General features: G+C 37.9%; 1 protein-coding gene across 3 annotated transcripts in view; it reads right to left on the bottom strand.

The window, feature by feature from the left end:
- The window catches only part of NEDD4 (NEDD4 E3 ubiquitin protein ligase), a 124821-nt gene that overhangs the window by 63567 nt on the left and 35753 nt on the right, over positions 1 to 25501 (bottom strand). The window contains exon 5 of one of the 3 annotated variants that reach the window (XM_037151052.2): positions 15795 to 15848. In XM_037151052.2, the coding sequence (XP_037006947.2) occupies positions 15795 to 15848 (54 nt within the window). Of the gene's footprint in view, positions 1 to 5529; positions 7104 to 15794; positions 15849 to 25501 lie in introns of those variants that run through there. The other 2 variants (XM_053670120.1, XM_037151049.2) reach the window with 2 other exon arrangements.

Below are 25501 nucleotides of genomic sequence, written 5' to 3'. Positions count from 1 at the left end.
GCTAACTAGCCCCTGACCTCAATACATTGTCTGGCCACACCCAGGGACTCTGCCAAGCCCCTTCTGACTAAATAGGCTCCTGGTCCTGGCTTCTCCTGGTCTATCTTGTTCCACTGTCACTCATAATGCAAAGGGAGAGTGGGTTTACAAGGGTGAAGCCTCACAACAGCTCGTGCCTGGCGGCTCCATACCCTGGAAGAAGCCAGTGACATAAAGACAGAAAGGTATGTCTATATTCTCCAGGTAGTTTCTAGGAATAGTCCTTAAACCCTTACTTGTTTTCTACACAGAAGCTCTGTTTTGGTTTTGTCTTATTTTTGGTGGTAGGGAGGAGTATGAGAAGAGTAATGCTGTTCAAATTGAGTTGTGACTATTCATAGGCAGTCTCAAGTTTTCACTTCTAATTTTGTTTCCTTCATTTCATATTGCTGAGTCTCCTTTTCAGTTTTTACTGCATACTCACTATTCTATAGTTCTAAGACTGAAGAGCAGAGAGGTACAGCCTTTCCCCACCCCCTAGAAAATAGACTGCAATGTTCTTGTAAACAGAGAACCTGTCTATGCATCCTGTATTTACCTACTATTGTGTCTTCTATATGGTAGCCACTAAATGTACACCTTGCCGCCACTATTTTATGCCTATTTTATGACATTTAGCAAGCAATCTTCACTTGCTATTTTGCTTCCTTACCTGTTTCATTCTTATTTCAACCAGGCTGTTCCACTAGTTTCCTGAGAATACTTTTGCTAAGGTCCCCAAGGACCTCCTAACTGCCACATTTAATGGATACACAAATTTTGAGGCATCATATCCATGCACCTTGCATTTTTCCTTCCCTTGACTTCCCCGCTCCTGTGGGTTCCCAGGCTCTCTGCCCCTTAGTAGTTCTTAGTCTTCTCTTTGTCTCTTCTTCCACCATCTCCCCAAAGCTCCCCAAAGTCAGTGCCCCCAGAATTCTGTCTTATTTCCACCCACCCCTAATCTTTGTCTCACCTTCATGACTTTCAGTTTATTCTTACCCAAGGCTTCAACCACATGCACAATGCCCAAGCTCCATTTCCAGCTCTCACATCTCTCCTGAGCCCTGGTCCTGTATCTCCACCTGCCCTACTTGACAGTACTTCCTGGACAGCCTCCCCATATGTCCGCTGAGTAATGCATGATTTCTCCTTCACTCTCCCAATCTGGCCTCTTCTCCTGAATTCCCTATCTTAATTCATGATGTCACCATTCATTGTAAGTTAAGGAAAACTTTGATTCATTTATAATCCATAGTGCCATAAAAATATTATTTAAAAACACATAAGCAAGCACATTACAATCACAAGTAGTGACTTTTGTTGCTTATTTTCTCTTATCAGGAGGCAAGCTTTCTCTTCAGCATGACATAAAGATGGAAAGGTATGTCTATTCTCCAGGTAGTTTCTAGGAATAGGCCATAAACCCTTACTTGTTTTCTACACAGAAACTGTGTTTTAGTTTTGTCTTATTTTTGGTGGCAGGGAGGAGACATTACACCCAATGGAACTCCCACCCACTTCTAGTTCATCATCTCCTCCCACACCCCTGGACTCCCTATACTTGAGTCATACCGAACCCTCTGTAGTGGGATTCTTTCACATAACTAGCGCCGCATGTGTGACTGCTTCTGCCTAGAGCTATGATTCTTAACAGGGGTCAATTTTGCTTGTAGGAGACATTTGGCAAAGATTGGAGACATTTTTTGCTTGTCCCAAATGGGAAAAAGGGCCGTTATTGGCATCCAGTGGGTAGAAGCCAGAGATGCTGCTAAACATCATACAAGGTGCAGAGCAGTCCCATACAACACAAAATATCGAGCCCTAAATGTCAACTGTGCTGAGATTGAGAATCACTGCCTTAGACTATCCTCCTTGATTTCTCTACCCGATGCACCTACCAGGCTATCTGTACCAAGATTCTCACCTACCAAGATTCAACTCAAATGTCACCACCTCTGTGAAGCCTTTCTCTACCAACTAGGTTCTCTTCTGCATACAAACACTGTCACATCTTTGTCACTTTCTCATATACACGTCTATTTTAGCCCATCACACATTAGACTGAAAAGTTTTTTTTGTTTACTAGTGTATCTCTCTGACTAGAATGGAAGCTCCCCAAGTAGAGACTGTACTTTGTTACCTTTTATTCCTGGTGCTTGGGTCAGGGCCTGGCAAATAGCAGGGACTCAAATGTGTGTTAGATGAATGAATTAAAAAGGATACATCTTCAGAGAAAATTAAACTATTTCTGAAGCAAACAATTCAACTGCCTGACCCATTCTGAAATTAGTATTATAGTTCTTCAGTTATAAGAAATATACATATACAGCATATAGTTCTCAGTGAATTTCCAAAACTGGTCATTAACATTATTGTATCATAATTTGAGAGTCAATATTTATAAATTATATTGGTTTTTATAGGAGAAATTGTGTTGTTCAAAATAAATTTAACCAAATGTCTCTAAATATGCTGCTGAAGTTAATAAAATAAGGATTGAGAAAATAATAGAACACTAAAATAAGTACATATTTAAGACATTTATTTCAGGAAAAATGACTAAATAGATTATTGAAACAAATCATCTTGAGATTAGTGTTAAAGGCTTTTGAAATAACTGAGGCATAGTTTTTTTAAGTTTTACTATACTAAGCTTAAGCAATTTACTTACCTGGGATTAAGTAACGAAAAGTTTTATAACAAAAGAAAACAATGTGAAGCTAAACTTTTTATTAAAATGTGCATATATATGAAGAATGAAAGACATGTATAAGCTTGGGCAAAATGCTAAGGTATTTTAAATGAAAACTCTGAGCATCCTCATAACATAATATAGGAGATTTAGAAAACAGCAAAGAAAAATAAAATAATAATAAACTATTATGCAGATTTTAGAAATATGGGTAGTAGCTTTTTTAAGTGGATTAAAACTACCTTAGGTCCTTAACTTGATAGACCTGACAAAACATTACACTCATTGTTGGAATATCAAATACCTACTTTCAGATCAAAAGTCATTATACAGCCTTTACAAAAGTAATATTATATTTCAAAAGGCATAAGTAATAAATATGTCAGTTGTTGTATTCTTTGATAACAAAGAAATGAAATAAACACTATCATGCAGACTACAAAGTCTCATCCTCATTCTAAGTTTTAAACATGGAACAGAGGCCTGTTGCAGATACAGGTAAAAGTTCTCACCAGATTTGCAAAATGAGCCATTAGTGAGCTGCTGATGATAGAGAGCTAGAAACTGGATACTATGCGGCTAGAGACTAGTAACTAAACACATAAGAAAAGAATATGTAGTCCTCTCAGTGCTTTAGAAACAAGGGACCCTGACCAAAGCAGTGATACCTGCTGCTTGATTTAACAAGCAGCATTTCACGGCTGGTCGGTACAGATAGCTGACATTACTAAATGCGACTCTAATATCAACTTGTTAAATGTGAATCCAGACTCAGCATATCAGAATACTAACCCAGACTAACTGGAGTCATGGGAAATATTTTGGGAGCTGTTTATTTATAAATGAGTTACAATATACCACTATAATTAGATTAATATATAATTATTGATAAACACAGGATTATTTCTAAAATCCCATTATTGTTGCCACTGCTATGTTTAGAAAAAACAACATTAAGTATTTCTTAAAACAGCCTTTGATTTATCATTAATCATTTTGATCAATTTAGATCTAGTATATGTTAAATTTAAGGGTCACTATATTGCTTATAATACTTTTATAAAGTTTTTTAATAAACATTAAAAAAGGAACAATTTAAAGTTCTGCAACAAATTATACACTTTTGAGTATAATTCAATAATCTACTCCCCAAAATAGAATTTGAACAAAATTAAGGCATTTGGCTGTCAGAAAAAAATATTTGTGGGCTTACCTAAGTTTAAATAAAACAAATAAAAGTGTATATTTTTAGCCATGCAAAAAGCATTTAGTCATGCTTTATTAAAAAAACATTAAAAATACTGTTTTTAAAAGCATAAACAACAAATTATATTATTACTGCAAAATCAACCATTTTAAGGATATTTCTGTATTTCTAGGTTAATCCCTGCAGATTAATTACTTCATGAAATGTAAAATAAATTTATAAAATACATGGAAATTCAATTAGCAAACTAATAATATGTTGCTTCATAGTATCACTTCATTGCTTTCTTTTAAGGGACAAAATAGTTAAATAGATTATAACATCCTCAAAGCTGGTTTTTAAACAATTCTAAAAGATCAGAATATAAAATCTAATATTTATTCATCTTCGGGAACGTAGTTGCTTATATTAACATCTGAGCATTGGATAACAATGATTATATTTACTGCAATTCAAAAGAGAGAAAACTAGCAATTACTGAATATTTTATTTACTTTAAGGTATTTGTCCAGAAGTTAAAAAAAACTTTAATATAGATACTGAGTGTTACATAAACACAGATAAACAGATAAATTACCCACCTGCCCCCCCACCTCAACTACATTTTACTGTCATCTAAAATTGGTTGAGTCAGAAAAAAAATTTAATTTCCTGGTATTAAAAATGTTTTAGCATCCTGGCAAGACCTTGTAAATACAAAATTTTTAAAAATCTATTTAAAGTCAAAACACTTAACATACTTTGGAAAGGCCACACTACATAAAGAACTGCTTCAGCTAATATTCACTAGAGTTAAATTTACAAGCAAAATTATCAAAATAACAAATTAGTAAGGTAACTAGAACATTATGGGAAATACCTAGCAACTGAAACCAAATTCAAAAATATAACATTTAAATTTTAATATTGTTGAAAGAGTAAGTCACATTTTAGAAGGCAGTCTTAACTGGCAGTTAAAGAAAAACAGGGTGGAAACAAAATTCCTGGGGTTAAGGGTATATACAAATGAAAATGCCATTTATTTCTCCTCTGCTTTAGCTAGGCAACATAATCATTTTTTCACAATGATCTAATAAATACATGTATTTTAGAAAAACATTTTTCTCTACATTCATCTATAACAAAATTTTCACATTTTTATACAGGGTTTTTCTTGTTTAATATTTTAACTAAACACTCAACATTTTACTTTAGTTCACAATGATTAAGGAAGGGAGAATACTATATGAGCATTTTTGGAAGTCAGAATAAAAAGTGGAGTTAGAAATTAAACTGCTATGCCACGTGAAGGAAGGGAAAAACATACCAAAGTGTTATAAAATAAATTATTATGTAAAGCTTGTTTTTATGCTACATAAATGTTTTATGGCTTAACTCCCTTTGGAAAGTTTTTCTAATGAATATTTTCTACATTGGTAAAATAACAAAGTGAAAAATTATTGTGGGTTCCTCAGATTTACAAATATTAAGTTTATTACTACAAAAATACTTGCTAGCTAAGGACCAGGAAAGTATATAAAACTGCTAAATTATAATAAATTTTAACCAACTATTCCATAAAGCTATTCTAATATGAATTAACATTTACCAAGACCAGAAGAAAACTTACCTTACAAGAATGCTTTGAAGAATCAGACAGTTCATTTGTGAAATCTCTGTTGCTGTCTCTTGGTAAATTAGCAACTTTACCTTCCTTTCCAGATGCAAACTTGATGAGTAATTGAGGTGGTCCCCCTTTAGAACAATTGTGCTTAAGGCTGGACAAACAGGAAACGTTTGGGTAAGTTCCTCCCAATGAAATACTTCTTTGCAAAATAGCGTGGCTTTTGTTTATCTGTAAATTTGGTCTTTCCAACTGTCCACTGGTGTTTATTTGATAATCTATATTTTGGGAGGATGAAGGTGTCCTATGCACAGGCTTAATATACTCTGAATCAGAATTAAGCTTAACATATGACATCTCTGGTTTACGATCACCATTTGCTGCTTCACAATCTAACGAAGTTTTTTGTTGGGTGAAATGCACTGAAACACAAGAATATCCTTCAGAGGACTTTTCAAAGGTAGTCTGATTTGAACTATTATTTGCAATAACAATTTTCTTTTGTGATGAGCCCTTCCTGTGAAGTGGCCGAATATCTCTTACTTCTCCAGGAGCACAGATTGTTTTAGATAACCGGAGTCCATTGACAGCTGTTGAAAGAAATCCCTTCGCACTGGTACCGTCCTCATTGTGGGCAGTTTCATTGGGAGAAATAATAAACTGGTGTGAGGTTTGATAGGATCCTTTGCTTGGAAGAGTACCTGTACTTGTTGGAGAAGTTGGTGGGGTGTTTGAAGGACTCCTAGGAAAAATGACTAAGGATGAACAACGTTTCAGTGGAATTTTCGAGTTCCCACTCACTGGCAACTTCATAATCCCTAGTCCATGTTCCAAGTCATCCTGGACAAAAGGAATTGTACTCGAACTTCTTGAAAAAATTTCACATGGAGTAGTATTCCTGTTGGGCACACTTCTATTCGAGGTACTGTCAGAATATACATTTCTACCAAAAAAGGTATCGTCAGCAGGTGGAAAAGTATAACCACTGCTGTCACTGGTGATACTGTTGGTGTAAGAACCTCCACTCGCGATACTTGTGCACGACCCATAATCACTACCGTTGCTGTTGTAAGACCCGTGCTCACTGGTCGAAAAGTTACTAAGGTTACCACTGCAAATGGCAGAGCTGCTAAAAAGGTTGCCATCACTCACAGCATTCAGTTCGTTATCAACCACAGCACTGCTGTAAATGCCGTCCTTCAGGACACAGGTAAAGGAAGCAACATCACCATCAGCTACCACACTGCTAGACTGAAGACATCTACTGTACCTTGTCGGCTGTAGTGAAATCTGTAGACAGCTGCTCTTTTTATTAACATTTTCAGGTGAAGGAGCAGATGATCTCTCCTGAGACTTAACGTTTTCCTTTATTAACGGAGGTAGTACAGTCTGTCTGGGAGTCAGCTTCATTTGAACAACGTTAGACGTTGAAATCCGTGTTGGTCTTTTGAAGTACATGGGAACACTGCTATCCAAATCATCTCCGGAGGTTTCCGACAAAGGATAAGTATTACTTCTTCTGGCTGCAAAGTGCAATCGTAAGCTTTGTGCCATTTGTTCTCATTTCCAAACATGTTAAGGGCTGAGAGTCATAACAAAGATCTCTGTCGGTAGACAGGCTAGAAGCAGCTGCACTGCGTCGAAAGAAAAAATCATTTGTGGTGCCCGAAAGAGCTCTTAAGTAGTAGTCTTTATCCTAAGTAAAACATTTAGATACCAGATATCAGAGAAAGAAAAAGGCGACCCATTCCTGAGACTGACGTTTCCAAACTGTCTTGAATTGCTTGTAGTCAAAATGCCTTCGCTTACAAAGCACTTGATTTCCAGCGACCTTTAAGCGGAGCTCAGCTGCAGCGCACTGCCTCAAACACTGCCAACCTTGTTTCAATTATACCTTCTCCAATTTGCATGAATGAGTAACACAAGAACAACAATCTTCTAGCATTTCAAGTTGAAACAGTATTTTTTCACTCCAGCTCTATTAAATGAACATTTAAGTATGTGAATCACAGTGCCTATACTTTCTCCAGCAGAGTTTGACCACTAATATTTTTACCCATAGGGATAAAATTACAGGAAGTTGGTAGGAATGAAACCCCATGTAATTGAGTATCAAATCGAGGATTGAATTTCCAAATAGTAGCCATACTAGGAATCTAGTCAAGTTAGTTAATGCAGAAAGGAATAGAGACTGTTATATTTTTTAAGGTAAATTCAAACAGCTATACAATTTAGAAATAGCAAAACTGTGGGGTGAATTAAAATCTAGCATTAAATCAAAGAGAGAAATATTTTAGCTTCACAAAAACACTTCTTATACAAAGTGAAAGCTTAAGGACAGAAATACAAAATTTGCCTAGTAATACTATTGCAAAAACTGAGCATACAGCTGAAAGAAAAAAAAAGTTTAAGAGAAGCTGTCACCAAGCATTTTCTCCTATAATTTTAGGGCCCTTTCCAGCCAAGTAGTACAGTCTTTAAATGATGCCATTTATATTTTGACTATTAAAACTCTGCCAAGAAATAGCCTAAGCAAACATTCCATTAAAAACATATGCAGATTAGACAGAAAAACTATACCCCAATATAGTTTGAGCACACAAGATATTTTATTCCACTGTCTCTGCAATTCATTCACTTAAGAGAGTGTTTTGGTAAGTAAAGAAGTCTAAAAAGAATTTAACACATCAAATAAACATATCTCAATGCCAATTCTGTTCTGAAAAACTCTAAGAGCTCTTTGCTGTCCCCTACTGGCGCATTGGAACAATCCATCTAGCTGTTTGATATCTAAAGAAACACACACCATGCTTCATATTTTTTTCTATAAACAAAGTACATACTTGTTTACATTTTTTAGTACTAGCACTGCCCTGGAGGTGGAATTACTACTGCTGATAAAGCTTCACAGTGCAGAACAGTAGACTGTTTGTCCTCTTAGGGGTTGTGATTTTGTACATATATTTTTTTTGCTTTGTATTTATTTAACCTTTACTTTATTTTCAGTTTACTAGGTAATAAAAGTTTAATATTTTAATTTCTGCCCCAAATGTCATACATAGACCAAGGCTGGTACCCTATTTGAAAGAAACAAATTTATTTTTAAATAATACTCTAGGGTATATTTAAACCCCTTACCTGAATTTTATTGCTGGAACTCCAGTAATAAATATATACTGGCTCATTCATAGGAAAGTAAAAGGTAAAATGGGTCAGTTGTTTACACCACATGGTACTACACCCAAGTCGTATTTTTCTAAGTTTTTTTTCTCGAAGTAAAAGCAAATATGTAAAATAAATACTTGCACTTTGTTTAAAAAAGAGAACTCCAAAAGACAGATCTGTTCTCAACCACAATTTTCTAAACAGTATTTTTAATCAATTAAGATATTAAAAATAGAAATATAGAATTAACTAAAGTATATTTCTGACTAGAATGAAACAGTACCATGTTTCAGAATGTGTACAATAATTGTAGGCTTAGTAAGAAAATTATTATATTATTTTGGCTTTGTATAATCTATCTCCTTTATGATTTTACAGACTTCAATAAATATTTCCTTACAATATTTTTTATTAATAGAAGAAATGTCCTAATCTTTCCACTATCCCTTCAGATGACTTCAGTTTCCTTCATGAATTAAGTTATGGGTCTGATAATTCCAAAAATGGATCCCTTCTAATAGTGATCTAATCCATGAGATCTAACTGTTCAATGCCTATGACTTAAAACTTCCAGTTCATAAATAAACAAAACTCCTCCGGTGGTTCATATAAAATAATGAACCTCAAGTATGTGGCCAGATAAATGTTTCCTCTTTGGTAAGCTTCACTATAAACGACAGTTTCATGTCCCCTAACTAGCTTTTAAGCTCCCTGAAGTGGGATGGCCATAACCAAACATTTTTCCTGAGCTCACGCTGGGCACAGAGTAAGCATGAAGTAACACCACAGAGGAGGCTGGGTGAGTGGGAGAATGGTGGCTGCCGGCAGTTGTTACTCTGAATGCTTCATGCTTTCTTTCAGGATTTTTTTTAAAGTTGAGCCAGCTACTACTCTAAAGAAATATCAAAGAGCACTACAGCTGGACAAAAAAGAATAATGCTTGAAAATTTTGCAAAGAGGGCTTCAGCCACGGAAAAGTAAAGAGAACCACATGCACTCCCTAGCACTCCAGTCTGAGTTCCATACTGGAGAGGGTGAAGAGTTTGCATTGCTGACGCTGGTCTGAGATTGCCCAGGACCTGAACAGCAATTACAGCAGCTGTGTGTAGAACCTAGGGAAGCTGTAAAATGTAGCCCTTTAACCAAAAAGATGCCCAAAGGGGCATCAACCCAAGTTAGAGAAGAGCTGGAGAGTGGTGGTAGCTCTTATCTGGGAGGAATCTATGTAAGGCCTAGAGAATTGTATATTCTGAAATAAAACAAATAATGTCTTAGGATTAGACTGAAGCTCAGGACCCCGTTTTTTATTTTCTACACAGAAAAGAATGGGATGCGCAACATGCTATGGATGGGCTCCAGATAACTCTAGTCATTGACTAGAAGTTGGAAGGCCAAAGTCTACCATGAGGATGAAATGAAGTGTGTCAGCTTTGCTGGGCAGTTTTGCCCAGTTGTTTGGTCAAACACCAGTCTAGATGTTGCTATGAAACTATTTTTTTTACATGTTATTAACACTTAAATCAGCAGATTTTGAGTAAAGCAGATTACCTCCCATAATGTGGTGAGCCTCATCCATCAGTTAAAGGCCTTAATAAAAAAAGATAGGTTCCTGAACAAGAAGCAATTCTGCCTCAGCACTACAACATAGAAACTCTGCCTAAGTTTCCAATTTATTGGCCTGCCCTGCAGATTTCAGACTCTAGACTGGGACAGCTCTTATCCAAGTCTTCACTCTACCATCCCTGGCCCATAGATTTCAGACTTGCCAGTTTCCACAGTCACATTAACCAGTTCCTTAAAATCCCTCTCCCTCCCCCTCTGCCTCCCCCCCCTGCCCTCTCCCTATGGCTCTCTAACGCCCTCTCTCTGTTTCAGAGAGAAACTGTTTCTCCCCTCCTGTTGGTCCTGTTTCTCTGGAGAACCCTGACTCACGCAACCACTAAACTTGACAAGCACAGCATCTCCACCCAGAGGACAGAATACAGATGTCTCCTAAAGCTTCAGAGGCTGGATGTATGCGGGTGGACCTCAGGTCAGTGACACAGAAGCTCTAACTTTTTCATCAGTGGGTAGAATTCTTTTAAAGTCACGAAATTCTTTTTTTTTAAATAAATTTATTTATTTTTTTTGAATTGTTTATGCTGTTACAGTTGTTCTGTTCCCCCCTTCGTTCCCCTCCACCCTACCCCCCCATCCCCACCATCACCCCCCTTTAGTTTATGACCATGTGTCTCAAGTCCTTTAGGTTCTATATTTCCCATACTATTCTTGCCCCCCCCCCCTCTATTTTCTATCTACTGTCTATTCTACTTGTTTTCTGTACCTTCTTCCCCCGTCTCCTCCTCCCACTCCCCTGTTGCTAACCCTCCTTGAGATCTTCATTTCTATGTTTCCACTCCTGATCTAGCTGTCCTTTTAGTTTGCTTTCGTTTTAGGTGTGGTTGTTAATAACTGTGAGTTTGTTGTCCTTTCACTGTTCATGTTTCTTTAACTTCTTTTTCTTAGATAAGTCCCTTTAACATTTCATATAATAAGGGCTTGGTGATGATGAACTCCTTGAATTTGGTCTTATCTGAGAAGCACCTTATCTGTCCTTCCGTTCTAAATGAAAGTTTTGCTGGGTAGAGCAATCTTGGTTGTAGGTCTTTAGATTTCATGACTTGGAATATTTCTTTCCAGCCCCTTCTTGCCTGTAAGGTCTCTTTTGAGAAATCTGCTGACAGCCTGATGGGGACTCCTTTGTAGGTGATTGTCCCCTTAGCTCTTGCTGCTTCCAGGATTCTCTCCTTCATTTTAATTTTGGCTAATGTAATTATGATATGTCTTGGTGTGTTTCTTCTTGAGTCCAACTTTTTTGGTACTCTCTGGGCTTCTTGGATTTCTTGGAAGTCTGTTTCCTTTGCCAGATTGGGGAAATTCTCTTTTATTATTTGTTCAAATAGTTTTTCCACTGGTGGTTGTGTCTTTCCCCCTTCTGGTACCCCTATAATTCGGATATTGGAGCGTTTATAGATGTCCTAGAGGTTCCTAAGCTTCTCCTCATTTTTCTGAATTCTTATATCTTCATTCCTTTCTGATTGATCATTTTTTTCTTCCTTCTGGTTCACTCCATTGATTTGAGTCCCAGTTTTTTTTTCATCTCTATGGGTTTCCTGTGGAATTCCATTCATTTCCCTTAATTTAGCCTTCATATGTTTCTCTAATTTGTGGCTATAGTCCACCAGATCTATGAGGAAGCTGATGACCAGTGTTTTAAACTGTGCGTCTCAGAGATTTGCTATTTCTTCGTCACTTAGATTTATCTCCAGGGCTTTGAGGTCCCCCTGCGACATTTTTGGTCTGTTCTGGCCCTTTAAGTGAGAGAAGCGGCGCCTTGGAGTCCCAGGTCGCTGGGTTGTGACGCTGTATGTGGGGGCGTGGTCAGAGCGGGAAATGGCGCCGCCGCCGCCGGTCCGACCGCTCACTCCCTCACCCGCGCGCAACCGGGCAACCACAGTCAACTCGCTGCCACCGCCTCCCCACTGTCTCCTCCGTAGTCGCTCACCCGGTGGGCCGCTCGGTCGCTCACTAGGTCCAATCCTGGGTTTGGAACCCGTGTGACTGGATTCGCGCGGCTGGATTCCGCGCCCGGGTCGATCGAGCTCTCCTTTGTAACTCCTCACCCGACGCCGGTTTCGCCCCTTACCGGTCGGGCCGAAGAATTTGTTGTTAGCGGACTTCCGAAAAGTTCAGTTTTCCGTGTTCTGGTTGTGTTTTCTGATGCTAATATTTAGTTGTCCCTAAACTTGGTTGTGTGAGGAGGCAAGGCACATCCACCTAAACCTCCATCTTGGCGGAAGTAAAGTCACGAAGTTCTGAAATGTTCCATCAATGGCAATACCACCATGGTTATCACCATCACCAAACTATTATAGTTTATAACCCTCAGGTCTAAAAACTGGCTGACAAAAGGAATATTTCTCGAAACAAATATCATTATATTGCAAATTTTCCCAGATGACTAGAAATTGATTCTGCTTAAATATGCTCTTCACTGTATATCTCCAAAGAGAATTTGCTGGGAAAAACAATACATTCTTAATTTAGTTGTGAATGCTACAGGAGAATAAAGATAAAACGACATTTACAGTGGGACAGGCCATTATGGCTACATAATCAAGCCTGTGACTCCACCAATGGCCACAGTGTGCATGATGTCACAGGTGATTTGTACACTTCCATTACCTGCTAGAACTAGCAACAAAACAGAGGGTTAGAATGATGCATACCACCCTGTTCTAATTATTTCTTGCTCCCTTTTTTTAGTAAAGTGAGCTTCTTGAGAAAATCTGTGTTTCTAAGACATGGCAGAGTATCTAACATAGCAGATATCTTAGCATACCCTAGTTAATGCAAAAAAAATGATATCAGAGAACCATAAATGCATGAGTCCATGAATATTAAACAACTATATTTAAATCATGATGAAAAATTTTCTGAATGCTTTGATAGCCAGTGTCTAATTTTATCATCACAATAAACTTAGCAGATAGGTAGGGCAAATGCTGTTATCCCCACTTTTTTAAACATGAGAAGACATTTTCAGAAGGACTGAATGACTTGTCCAGGGTTACAAGCTCATGGACCATACCACAGGCGGGACTGAAAGAGGACTTCTGACTCCTTAGTCTGGAGACCTACAATATCCTGATCAATGCACTCTTTTGGTTTCACTCTTAGCTTTAAAGCTTAAAAAAATTTATACATCCCATTTATAACTCTAGAAATATCTCATTGTTAATATCAGAGGCAGTGCTTTTTTTCTTTGGACATATCATGACACCCCGTGTAGTGCTCTATACATGGTAGATGCTCAAGGAATGTTAATGCACCAATCAGAGTACAGAAAATACCAATTTTGGCAATGAAGAGTCACATCATACTGAAGTTAGTAGCAAAAAGCCTAGACAACTAGGGTGAAAAGCACAAATACAAACTATCCCTCCTTGTGGACAACATGCAAATAACTTACATAAAATACTTCACCAATTATATACCCAACTATCAGGGAGAAATTCATGTCAGTATCAATAACAGGAAAAATAATGTACTAATACCACAATCCAATTCAAACCCAAAATATGAATCTTAGAGATACATTCATACATGTGCATCAGGAAACATAGCAAGAATGTTTATTAATCAGTAATAGCAAGAAAACTGGAAGCAACACTAATATCTATTAGAGTGGATAAATGCATAAATTAACATAATATGGGATTTTCAGATGAAGGAAAACTATGCATCAGAGAAAATGTGCAGATCAATCTTACAAATATAACAAAAAAAGCACGTCACAGATGAATATATACAGAGTGATACCGTTTAAATAAATTCGATATTATGCCCTGGCTGGCGCAGCTCAATGGATTGAGCATGGGCTATGAACCAAAGGGTTACTGGTTCAATTCCCAGGCAGGGCACATGCCTGAGTTGCGGACCAGGTCCTCAGTGGGGGCCATGTGAGAGGCAACCACACATTGATGTTTCTCTCCCTCTCTTTCTCCCTCCCTTCCCCTCTCTAAAAATAAATAAAGAAAATCTTTAAAAAATAAATTCAATATTATGCAAAAGGACCATGTGTTTTTAGGGATGTATATATACAGCAAAGAAATGATGAACATAATGTTCAAGACAATACAGTGCCTGTGGGGGAAGAAAAGGAGATGCTGTTGGGAAGGGGGGACAAGGGGTCTTGAAGATTTTGGTAATGTTAGTTCTTAAGTTGAGTGATAAAATACACCGATATTTGTCTTATTATTTAAAATAAAAGTTTATATTGTATATACTTTTGTATATATATTTCATAATTAAGAAAACACCAATTCTAGTAAGGAGACTAGACTTGGGGTGGTAAACACACAATACAATACATAGACGATGTATTATAGAACTATATACACCTGAAACCTATATTATTTTATTAACCAAGGTCAACCCAATCAAATCAATAAAAAGGAAAAACAAAATAAAAAAAATCAATAGTAAATTTCACTTGATTTTATCTAGAAGAAAAACAGATCTGTAGAGACAGGGTGGAGTGGGAGGAGGACATTCACTATTCTATAGAAAAAAAGCAAAAATACAAACAGAAAAGGGAAAGCTTTGCATCCACATCTGTCACTCAGCCTTAAGAAACTAGGTTGCCAGCTGTGAGGAAGTCTCTTTTGGCACTATAAAAGCACGTTTGCATATTATAGTGCTAATTAATAGATTTCATTTGCAATATCTTCAGTTACTAGTATAGGTATAATTTCTTGAAGGAAAAAACATATTATGCAGTCTAATACTAAAAACAGGTTCTTTTAAATATCCAGTGTCTGTGTTAGCTATAAAATGAATGAAATTATTTAACTTCCTTTTTTGGGCTTCTGTGTAATCAGATAAGCTTGGAACACATAATGCTGTTCTTCCAGCTTCACGTTCAAATCTTTCAGGTTTAAAATATAAATGTAAGATTTCAAATTAAGAGGGTTTGAAATGGGGTCCCAAAGAGACAAAATGCGGAAGAGGAAAGGGCTTCAAGATAGTCAGGAAATCAGAAATCAAAACTATTTTTTAAAAAACAGGTTTAACTTTGCTTTTTGCCACTCTAAGAGCTGGTGATCTTTTAGAGGACTTTATTTTATTGATGTAGAGATGATAGCTTTCCTCTGTAGAAGGGTGGGGATTAGAGAGTGGATGGGATATTACAACTGGATACAGGTAACCCCCCAAAATCCACTGGAGTGAGGAGGCACAACCCAGGACACTCCTGAACACCGACCAGGGTACATGGATGAGAGTGAGGGAAGGCAAGACAAACAGGCTGGCTTTCCTGTCATCTCCTGTCATAACAGGCTTTGAGTAAGACCTTGTAATCCAGTGAGAACTGACAACCAGGAGAGGCACCTGGGAGGAGAACAGAAGGACAGAAATAACTAGCATCTACCCAGAGTCTCCATAACCACCCCCGAATCATCTCTCATGTCACAGGTTCCCAACCACCTTTCCTTGTTGCTTTGCTAAATGCGCCTATGAAGCAACATACCTTGCTTCATATTTCTCACAAGTACAATGTAACTTACCAATCGATTTTCATCAAATACTTCAAAAAGAAGCCGGTGCTCCTGAGGATGGACCTAAAAGTGAAAGAAACATAGCCTTTCTTTAAAAACGAGTGAACAGTGACCCACAGAGACTGAGAATAAATGACTGAAAATGTTGCCATTTCCTAATTTCTGTTTTTGGCAAGATTTTTTTTCTGTATCTATTCTATTTTTATTCTTGCTTATTCTATACGTTGTCCCTACAAGATATTTTAAACTACACGAGATACTTAATACAAAAACAGACCAGTCACACGTCACCTATTTTCTAATGACTTTATTGTAACGGCAAAGTGGACATGGTCACTCATTTTTGCAATTTCTCTAAAATAGAATGAAAGAAAGTAAAATAACATTTCAAGAATTATTTAAATGTTTTCTAGCATTTAAAAACATAGACTAGATTTAAATTTCTTATTATTAATTTTATTACTCACTTTTTATTTATCAGGTTAAAACTACCCAAAGTGCCATATTTTTTGGACCATAAGATGCACTTAGGTTTTAGAGGAAAATAGAAAAAAAAATTGAAGCAAAAAATGTGGTAAAATATTTAACATAAATGGCATAATATTTCACCAAGGTAAATGTAAATCTACATTTGGACTATAAGATGCACCCCCCTTCCTCCCAAATTGGCGGGGGGTGTGTGTCTTATAGTCCGAAAAATACGGTAGATGTTGATTTGATGGGAATTCATGTCTGAATCCTTTTAGTACTGACTTAACAAAGGAATTTGTTGCTTCTACTATAAAAAGTACAGGAGTAATCAAAAAGTATACACTGAGTTTTCACTTATTGTTTATATTTTACACATGAGCAAAAATTAAAGTGCAGTTATTTATTTTTCACAGCTGATGCTTTCACTTTTACTGACATATTTCAATTAAGTTAAAATCTACTTAATAGCTAAAAAAAGTCAGAGAAAGACAAATACCATATGATTTTACTTTTGTGTGGAATCTAAAACACAAAGCAAATAAACAAAACAAACAAACTCATTGATACAGAGAACAAATTAATGGCTTCCAGATGGGAGGGGGCTGGAGGACTAGGTGAAAAAAGGTGAAAAGATTAAGAAGTACAAACAAAGCAGACGTGGACATGTAAAGTACAGAACAGAGAATATAGTCATAATATTGTAATAACTGTGTGTGGGGTCAGAAGGGTACTGGACTTATCAGGATGGTCACTTCCTAAGTTATATAAATCTCTAATCACTATGTTGTACACTGGAAACTAATATAATATTGCATGTTAACTGTAAATGAAAAGATTTTAAAATTATTTTAAAAAACAATTTGATATCAAAAACAAAGAAAATCTTTAATAATTTTTATACTAGCAGTTAAAATGTGTAAGATAATAGAAAACACATATATTATAGGTCTCTGCCCTGGTTCCTGGCACCAGAGCCCCTAAAATCCTGTCATTTCCAAAGCAGCAACAGCACTGAGTGTGTTTTGTTCTAATATTTCGTCTTTGACTCGATTCCTGTTACAGGGCTCCTAAACCTCTTCAACTTCCTGGGTGATAGGGGTGCTTTTTTTTCTAATGAGGTGACTCTGGGTGGGCTGCAGGATGAGGGCTGGTCACCAGAAAGACCAAGTTATGATTAGAAGCTTGGAATTTTCAGCTCCAACCCCGACTCTCTTGCAAAGGGAGGAGGTTTGACAATGGGAGTTTGTGATCGATAAGAAGCACGAGTTTGAACACATCCGTATCTGGGGAGGGTGATGCACAGGTACAGAAGCTCCTGCCCTCGGATCCCTCCCAGACCTCACCCTATGTATCCCTTCACCTGGCTGTTCATCTGCATCCTTTACTGTGTTTTCAATTAAACTGACAAACACAAGTAAGTTTCTCTGAGTTCTGTGAGTTGTTATAGCAAAGCAATGGAACTGGAGGAAGGGATCAGGGGGAACCTGATTTGTAGCCACGCCAGGCAGAAGTTGTGGGTGACCTGGGCACTCTACTTTCGACTGTATCTGAATTGAGGTCAGTCTTGTGGGACTGAGCCCTTAACCTGTGGCACCATATGCTATACTGAGGTAGGTAGTATCAGAATTGAGTTAAAACGTAGGCCAGCCACTCCATTGGTGTTGCACAAAATTGCCTGGTGTGAGAAAATAACCTCCACACATTTGGTGACCAGAATTATGAGAAGTAAAATTTTCGGTGTGATTAACAAAGGAAAAATACAGGAGATAAAGAATTTGAATTATTTTCCCTATGATAAATATATTGGGTTAGCCAAAAAGATCTTTTTTTCCTATAAGATGGCTATAGTAGCACTTGTTTTGAACTTCATTCAAAATAATTTTGTTAGATTTTATTGTGACAACTGTCATATTAGTGTTTATTTTAAAAAACATCAAAATTGGTGAATTTTTGTGTAGCCATTTTAGTTTTGAAGATGGAAGAAAATACAAACATTTTTGACTTTATTATTTCAGGAAAGGTAAAAATGCAACTGAAATACAAAAAAAAAGATTTGTGCAGTGTATGGAGAAGGTGCTGCGGAGAGGGGTCCTGGCAGGAAAAATCGGTGGTGGGCAGACCTCAGGCTCGGGATGGCAATGAGCCAACCCAGTGAGGCGCCCAAGGCAGATGGCTGACTGGGGTCACATATCCATGCACAGATAAAGCAGACGAAAACAGATAGCAAGACAGACCATACAACCCAAAGCCCCAGCACTGGGAAATAAAGCCTAAAAGCACTGATTGAAAACACTTGTGGGGTTGAGGCACCAGGAGAGACTCCCAGCCTCACAGGAGAGTTTGTTGGAGAGACCCACAGGGTCCTAGAATGTACACAAACCCACCCACCTGGCAACTAGCACCAGAAGGGCCCAATTTGCTTATGGAAAGCTGCAGAAGTGACTGAAATCTAATAGAGAGTGGAGAACGCGTCATTGTTCCCTCTCTGACTCCACCCCCACATACAGCGTCACAGCCCAGAGACTTGGGTTGCCCTCCGCCCCTCACTACATAATAGGTGTGACCAGACCCCCCCAAAATGGCTAAAATGGAAGAACAGATCAAAGTCCCAGAGCCAATACTTTTAAGTGACCAAGAAATAGCCAACCTATCAGATACACAGTTCAAAACACTGGTGATCAAGATGCTCACAGAATTGGTTGACCTTGGTTGCAAATTACATGAAAAAATGAAGGCTACACTAAGTGAAATGAAGGGAAATGCACAGGGAACCAATAGTGATGGGAAGGAAACTGGGACTCAAATCAATGGAGTGGACAAGAAGGAAGAAAAAAATGACCAGACAGAAAAGAATGAAAAAACAGGAATTTAAAAAAAAATGAGGAGAGGCTTAGGAACCTCTAGAACATCTTTAAATGCTCCAACATCTGAATTATAGGAGTACCAGAAGAGGAAGAGCAACAAGTGGAACAAATAATAAAGAAGAACTTGCCCAATCTTGCAAAGGAAATAGACTTCCAGGAAGTCCAGGAAGCTCAGAGAGTCCCAAAGAAGATGGACCCAAGGAGGAACATACCAAGGCACATCATAACTACATTACCCAAGACAAAAATGAAGGAGAGAATCCTAGAAGCAGCAAGAGAAGACATTTACCTACAAAGGAGTTCCCATAAGACTGTCAGCTGATTTCTCTAGAGACCTTACAGGCAAGAAAAGGGGCTGGAAAGAAGTATTCCAAGTCATAAAAGGCAAGGACCTACATCCACGATTGCTCTATCCAGCAAAGCTTTCATTTAAAATGGAAGGGCAGATAAAGCACTTCTCAGATAAGGTCAAATTCAAGGAGTTCATCATCACCAAGCCCTTATATGAAGTGTTAAAGGGACTTACCTATGAAAAAGAAGATAAAAATTATGAACAGTAAAAAGATGGCAAACTCACAGTTATTAACAGCCACAGCTAAAACAAAAGCAAACTAAGCAAACGACTAGAATAGGAACAGAATCACAGAAATGGAGATCACATGGAGGGTTAGCAACAGGGGAGTGGGAGGAGGAGACAGGGGGGAAAAGTAGAGAGAATAAGTAGCATAAATGGTAGGTAGAAAATAGACAGGGGGAGGGCAAGAATAGTATGGGAAATGTAGAAGCTAAAAAACTTAAGACACATGGACATGAACTAAAGGGACGGAATGTGGGTGGGAGGGGTATGCAAGGTGGAGGGGAATGAGGGAAATGGGACAACTGTAATAGCATAATCAAATATATTTAAAAAATTCTCACACTTAGGTTTGAGTTTTTTCCGTATGATAAATATATTACATTGAATACTGTAATATTTTATTTTATTTTTAAATATTTTATTTGTTTATTTTTAGAGAGATGGGAAGGGAAGGAGAAAGAGTGGGAGAGAAACATCAATATGTGGTTGCCTCTCATGTGTCCCCTACTGGGGACCTGGCCTGAAACCCAGGCATGTGCCCTGACTGGGAATCAAACCTGCAACCCTTTGCTTCACAGGCCCGTGCTCAATCCACTGAGATACACCAGCCAGGGCTTGAATACTGTAATATTTTAAAACTTAGTTTTACATGTCAAAAGTTTCGCTAGCCTTGATAAACTTTACTTCCTTCTGAGAACATTACCTGCAGCAATGTGCTCAGAGTCACATTACTGCACAACTCAGGGGGATCATTTTTTTGAAGCGTAACATATATATTTAGTATAGTATAATGTATACTAACCTTAAAAATACAGCTTGATGTGTTTTTATGTGTGTTTACTATGTTATCATCACCAAGAACAAAATATCAAACATTCCATTCCACCTTATGTACCATTTGCCATGTGAATAGTGCCCTATGGACTTATTTGACATTGAGACTCTGAATATCTTTATCCAAAAATGATTTCCTTGCGTGTAAGGGTGGCCAAAGTAGCCAACATGATAGCGGTTATTGGATGGGACTTCTAGAAAACCTCTTCGAATAGAGCTGTCTCAATTGGAACAAATGGTCCTTGGGTCCTTTGCGTTTCTCTTTCCTGCTTGGAACTTGGATGGGATAACCGGCACTCCTACAGCCACATTGTAACCATGCGGGAACTCTGAGGAAGGAAGCCCGAATCAACAGCTAGACACCATATGAATGGAAAAATAGTATAAGACAACAGTATTTTCTAAGATGTAAAGGAAGTTTGGAGGGAGGAGATGAAATTTGAGCTGGGACTTGAAAGATGGGAAGAATTTGAATAAGAAAGTTTAGAGGACATTCACAGCAAGGTGATGGTATGAGGAAAGGCATAAGGAGAGAATGAGTATGCTCTAAGGAAATCAGATGGGTAAGAACACTTTTGTATTAAAAAGTGGCAAGAAGCCCTGGCTGGTGTAGCTCAGTGGATTGAGCATGGACCTGTGAACCAAAGGATCCCAAGTTCAATTCCCAGATCAGGGCACATGCCTGTGTTGCTGGCCATGTCCCCAGTAGGGGGTGCACTGGAGCCAACCACACATTAATGTTTCTCTCCCTCTCTCCCTCCCTTCCCCCTCTCTAAAAATAAATAAGTAAAATCTTTAAAATAAATAAATAAGTAAAAAGTGGCAAGAAAATTTTGGTTAGTTAGGCTAGAGCCAGGCTGAAGTCACTGAAATCCAAAAAAGGAGTTAAGAATTTATTGACAGGAAAGAAAATGAAGGTTTTAAAAGAAAAATGACATGATGTAGGTCCCATGTAAGTATTATTTTTGTCACGTAATACACAAAATGAATTGGACTGGAGAGAGACTCCGGAGTCCATAGAGACTGTGGTCTAGTAACTCGGCATTGAGTGATGAGAGCTCAGCCTGGGATTGTCCCCATGAGAACAGGGAGGGAACCAGGCCATTAAAAACATTTTGAGGGAAAAAAGTCAGAAGTCTCAGTGTCTATCAAAGTACCTGGCAGACACTGTAGCCATTCAATAGGAGTAATGAATATTCTGCCCTGGATGGTGTGGCTCAGTGAATTGAGCACCAGCCTGTAAAAGCAGAGAGTTGCTGGTTTGATTCCCAGTCAGGGCACATGCCTGGGTTGCAGGCCAGGTCTCCAATAGGGGGCGAGTGAGAGGCAACCACACATTGATGTTTCTCTCCCTCTCTTTCTCCCTTTCTTCCCCTCTCTCTAAAAACAAACAAACAAATAAATAAATAAGTAATCTTAAAAAAAAAACCCTAAAGTAAGTTCCTAGAAATTTAGGTGGTGGATTCATAAAAAAAAAAGTAGGAATATTTTTTAAAATAGCTTTATTATGGTATAATTCACATACCATACAAATGATCCATTGAAAGTATATAATTCAGTGGTTTTTAGTATATTCATAGAGTGTGCAACCACTATTACAATTTTAAAATACTTTTATCATCTCAAAGAGAAATGTAATACCCTTTAGCAGTCACTGCTAATTTCCTCTCAACCTCCCGTTTCTCTGGCAACCTCTACTTTCTGTCTCCACAGATTTGCATATTCCAGAAATTTAATGTAAGTGGACTTATACAATATATGATCTTTCACAATTGGCTTCTTTCACTTAGCATAATGTTTTCAAGGTTCACCCATGTGGGAGCATGCACCAGTACTTCATTCCTCTTTGTAGCCAAATCATAGTCAACTGTATGTATACGTCCCATTTTGTTTGTCTGTTCATCTGGGTTGTTTCTACCTTTTACTATAATGAATACTGATGCTATGAACATTAATGTACAAGTTTTTGTGTGGACATATGTTTTAAGTACATTCCAAAATAAAAACTGTAAAAAGTTAAATGAAATTTACAATCATAAAGCTTTATATCAATAGAGAGTACCTTAGTATTTTTATTTACCTGTTTTATGTCTTTCTACTCTGTTTATCTATATAGTTATGTATAACCAATGAATTTTAAAATAAATTACAGCTACACAACCATGGACCCTGGTCCGGTGGCTTGGTTGGTTGAAGCACTGGACCCATGCACCAAAAGGCTGTGGGTTCTCTCCCCAGGTGGGGTTCATATGGGAGGCAACTGACTGATGTTTCTTTCACTTCGATGTTTCTCTCTCTCTCTCTCTCTCTCTCTCCCTTCTTTTCTTTCCAAAATCAATAAATATCTCTTTAGGTGAGGATTAAAAATAGATATACAGCAAAGCTTCCATTTAGAATGGAAGGGCAGATAAAGTGCTTCCCAGATAAGGTCATATTAAAGGAGTCCATCATCACCAAGCCTTTATTATATGAAATGTTAAAGGGACTTATCTAAGAAAAAGATGATAAAAATATGAATATTAAGTAACATGACAACAAACTCACAACTACAACAATTGAACTCAAACAAAAACCAACTAAGCAAACTAGAACAGGAACAGAATCACAGAAATGGAGATCACATGGAGGGTTATCAGCAGGAGAGGAAGGGGTGGAATGGGGGAAAATGTACAGGGAATAAGAAGCATAAATAGTAGATGCAAAATAGACACGGGGAGGTTAAGAATAGTATAGGAAATGGAGAAGCCAAAGAACTTGTATGACTCATGGACATGAACTAATAGGGGGAATGCTGGTTGGAGGGGGGTGCAGGGTGATAAAGGGGAGGAAAAAAATGAGACAACTGTAATAGCATAATCAACAAAATATACTTCAAAAAATAAAATAAGAAATAGACATACAGCCGTGGGAGAAAAACCCAAACAGTAAAAAAGATACAGAGTAAATTATAAATTTTTCTCTTATCCTTGTCCCACCCTCAGAGAAAATATTGTAAACAGCTTCTTTGTTCCTTCCAGAGGTATTTTGTCTGAATAACAGCATTTGAGAGGGTGTCTAGATGTTTATTTTCCCCCAAAAGGTGTAACATGTACAGAATGTTTTGCACTTTTGTTCCTTTAACATATTTTGAAACTAATGCTCTGTAAGTACATATATATCTGTCTTTTAAAACCACTGCTATGAAAAAATTAAAACATTAAAGAGCCGATGAGGATTTCATTGTATGAAGGTGCATAATTTACTAAGTGCTTTATTCATGGGGTGCCCCCCTTCTCCCTAGCCAACAGAATTCTGAGTTCATTCAAATGCTGGGAGGTGTGTCAGGGTCGACAGCCTCTCTCCACCCCAGGGCCTGACTCCTGATTCTTTTAAGCCTCAGAGTAACTCCACCCTCCTGACGAAGGACAGGGTTAAAGGTAAGCACATGACACAGTTCTGGCCCCAGACATATGCATCAAAGTCTCCTGGGGGAACTTGTGGAAAAGTTTTAAGAGAAACACAAGGGAAAAGTCTCCATTTCTGCCTCTGGACATCATCTAATGAGGCTGTGATGTTTGGAACTGTCTCAAGCATCTGGGACCACAAACAGGAAGCCAGAGAATCCCAGAGAGGCTGGGTCAGACATGACTCTGATCTGCTGCTGCAGTCACCACCCATCTTCTGTGATGCTTTTTGTGATTACAGATAACTAATGCACTTATTGTATACAAGACAACATTAACTATTACCTGAAATCTGTCAACGTGAAGCTGAAAGCATCCTAAATGATACACTCCAAGGTCCTCCAAGGGCCTTTCCTTAGTCTCCTAGATCTAGGAAATCCCCTAAATTCCCTAATAACCTCCTGATAGTCACTGCCTAACATCTGGTTTTTTCCTTTCATTATGCTGAGCACACTGGTAATTATTTGAGAAATTTGTTCATAGGGCTCCACAGTAGACAGCTTCATTGGGGGTGGGGATTGTAGCCATCTCATTAACCAGCATTAGCAAAGTGCCTGGGAAACGAGCATAGAAAAATATTACACCGACTGTGTATATAGGTGGAGGAGGATAAATATATTGACAAAAATACCAGAAGATCACACAATCAGTGGTGGAAATTAAATTATGGCTGATTTTTATTTCTCTTTATAAAAATGCCCATTATGTACAAGTTACATTGTTCTGCAATATTATACAAATACACACATGAGCACGCCCATATTATGTAAATATAACATGATGAGTATGAATGCTAAAGATGCAGCACCAGCACCGGGGGAACAGAGGGAAGGAGTGGGCTGCGCTCTTCGTACATTCGTGCACTGCGCTTACGCAGAGTACGTAATGTGTACGTTGCACCTGGTGTGACTTGTTTTCAGCCTGTCATTCGTCTCCCTTGGTCTCATGTGAGCAGCTATACATGTAGGTTTTACTGTAATTTGCTGTCGAGCACTAATTTCAATTTGGAGCATCCTCTGTTTGTCTCTTACAATAACAGTCCTCCAGAAAAACTTTCTGAGTGTCAGTGTTTTCTGAGAGATATAAAAGCTCCTGTCAACTTCTGACCACAATTTCCATTTGGCCAAATGCCCAATAACCAAGTTTTTACTGTGGTATATTATCTCAACAGACATTTTTATGTGAACACATTCAATTGAAAACACTTTGTGCTATGTATAAATAATAAGTGACGAAGGGGAAAGTAGGGGCCCACACTTTATACAGAATAATGTCCTTTGTACAGAGAGTACTAAGTCACCATGTATTTTCAGTTCTTTATCTAACTGTGATGAATTAGCACTGGTCCACTCAAATTTATCTAGTTATCTCTGCAATACATTTGCAAAATTCTAATAGAAATAAATGCGCTGCCTATGGTCCCAGAACATAGTGCTGGCTAAAACACTTGGTAATAATGAAATTATGGCAGAAGAAACAGTGAATAAAAGGCAGTAGAGTCCTACCCTGGCCGGGTGGCTCAGTTAT

The sequence above is a fragment of the Artibeus jamaicensis genome, unplaced genomic scaffold (assembly GCF_021234435.1).
Source record: "Artibeus jamaicensis isolate MK-2021 breed Jamaican fruit bat unplaced genomic scaffold, CSHL_Jam_final contig_548, whole genome shotgun sequence".
NCBI lineage: Eukaryota > Metazoa > Chordata > Mammalia > Chiroptera > Phyllostomidae > Artibeus > Artibeus jamaicensis.
The sequence above is the reverse complement of the archived record's forward strand: the minus strand, read 5'-3'. Positions and strand labels throughout refer to the sequence as shown.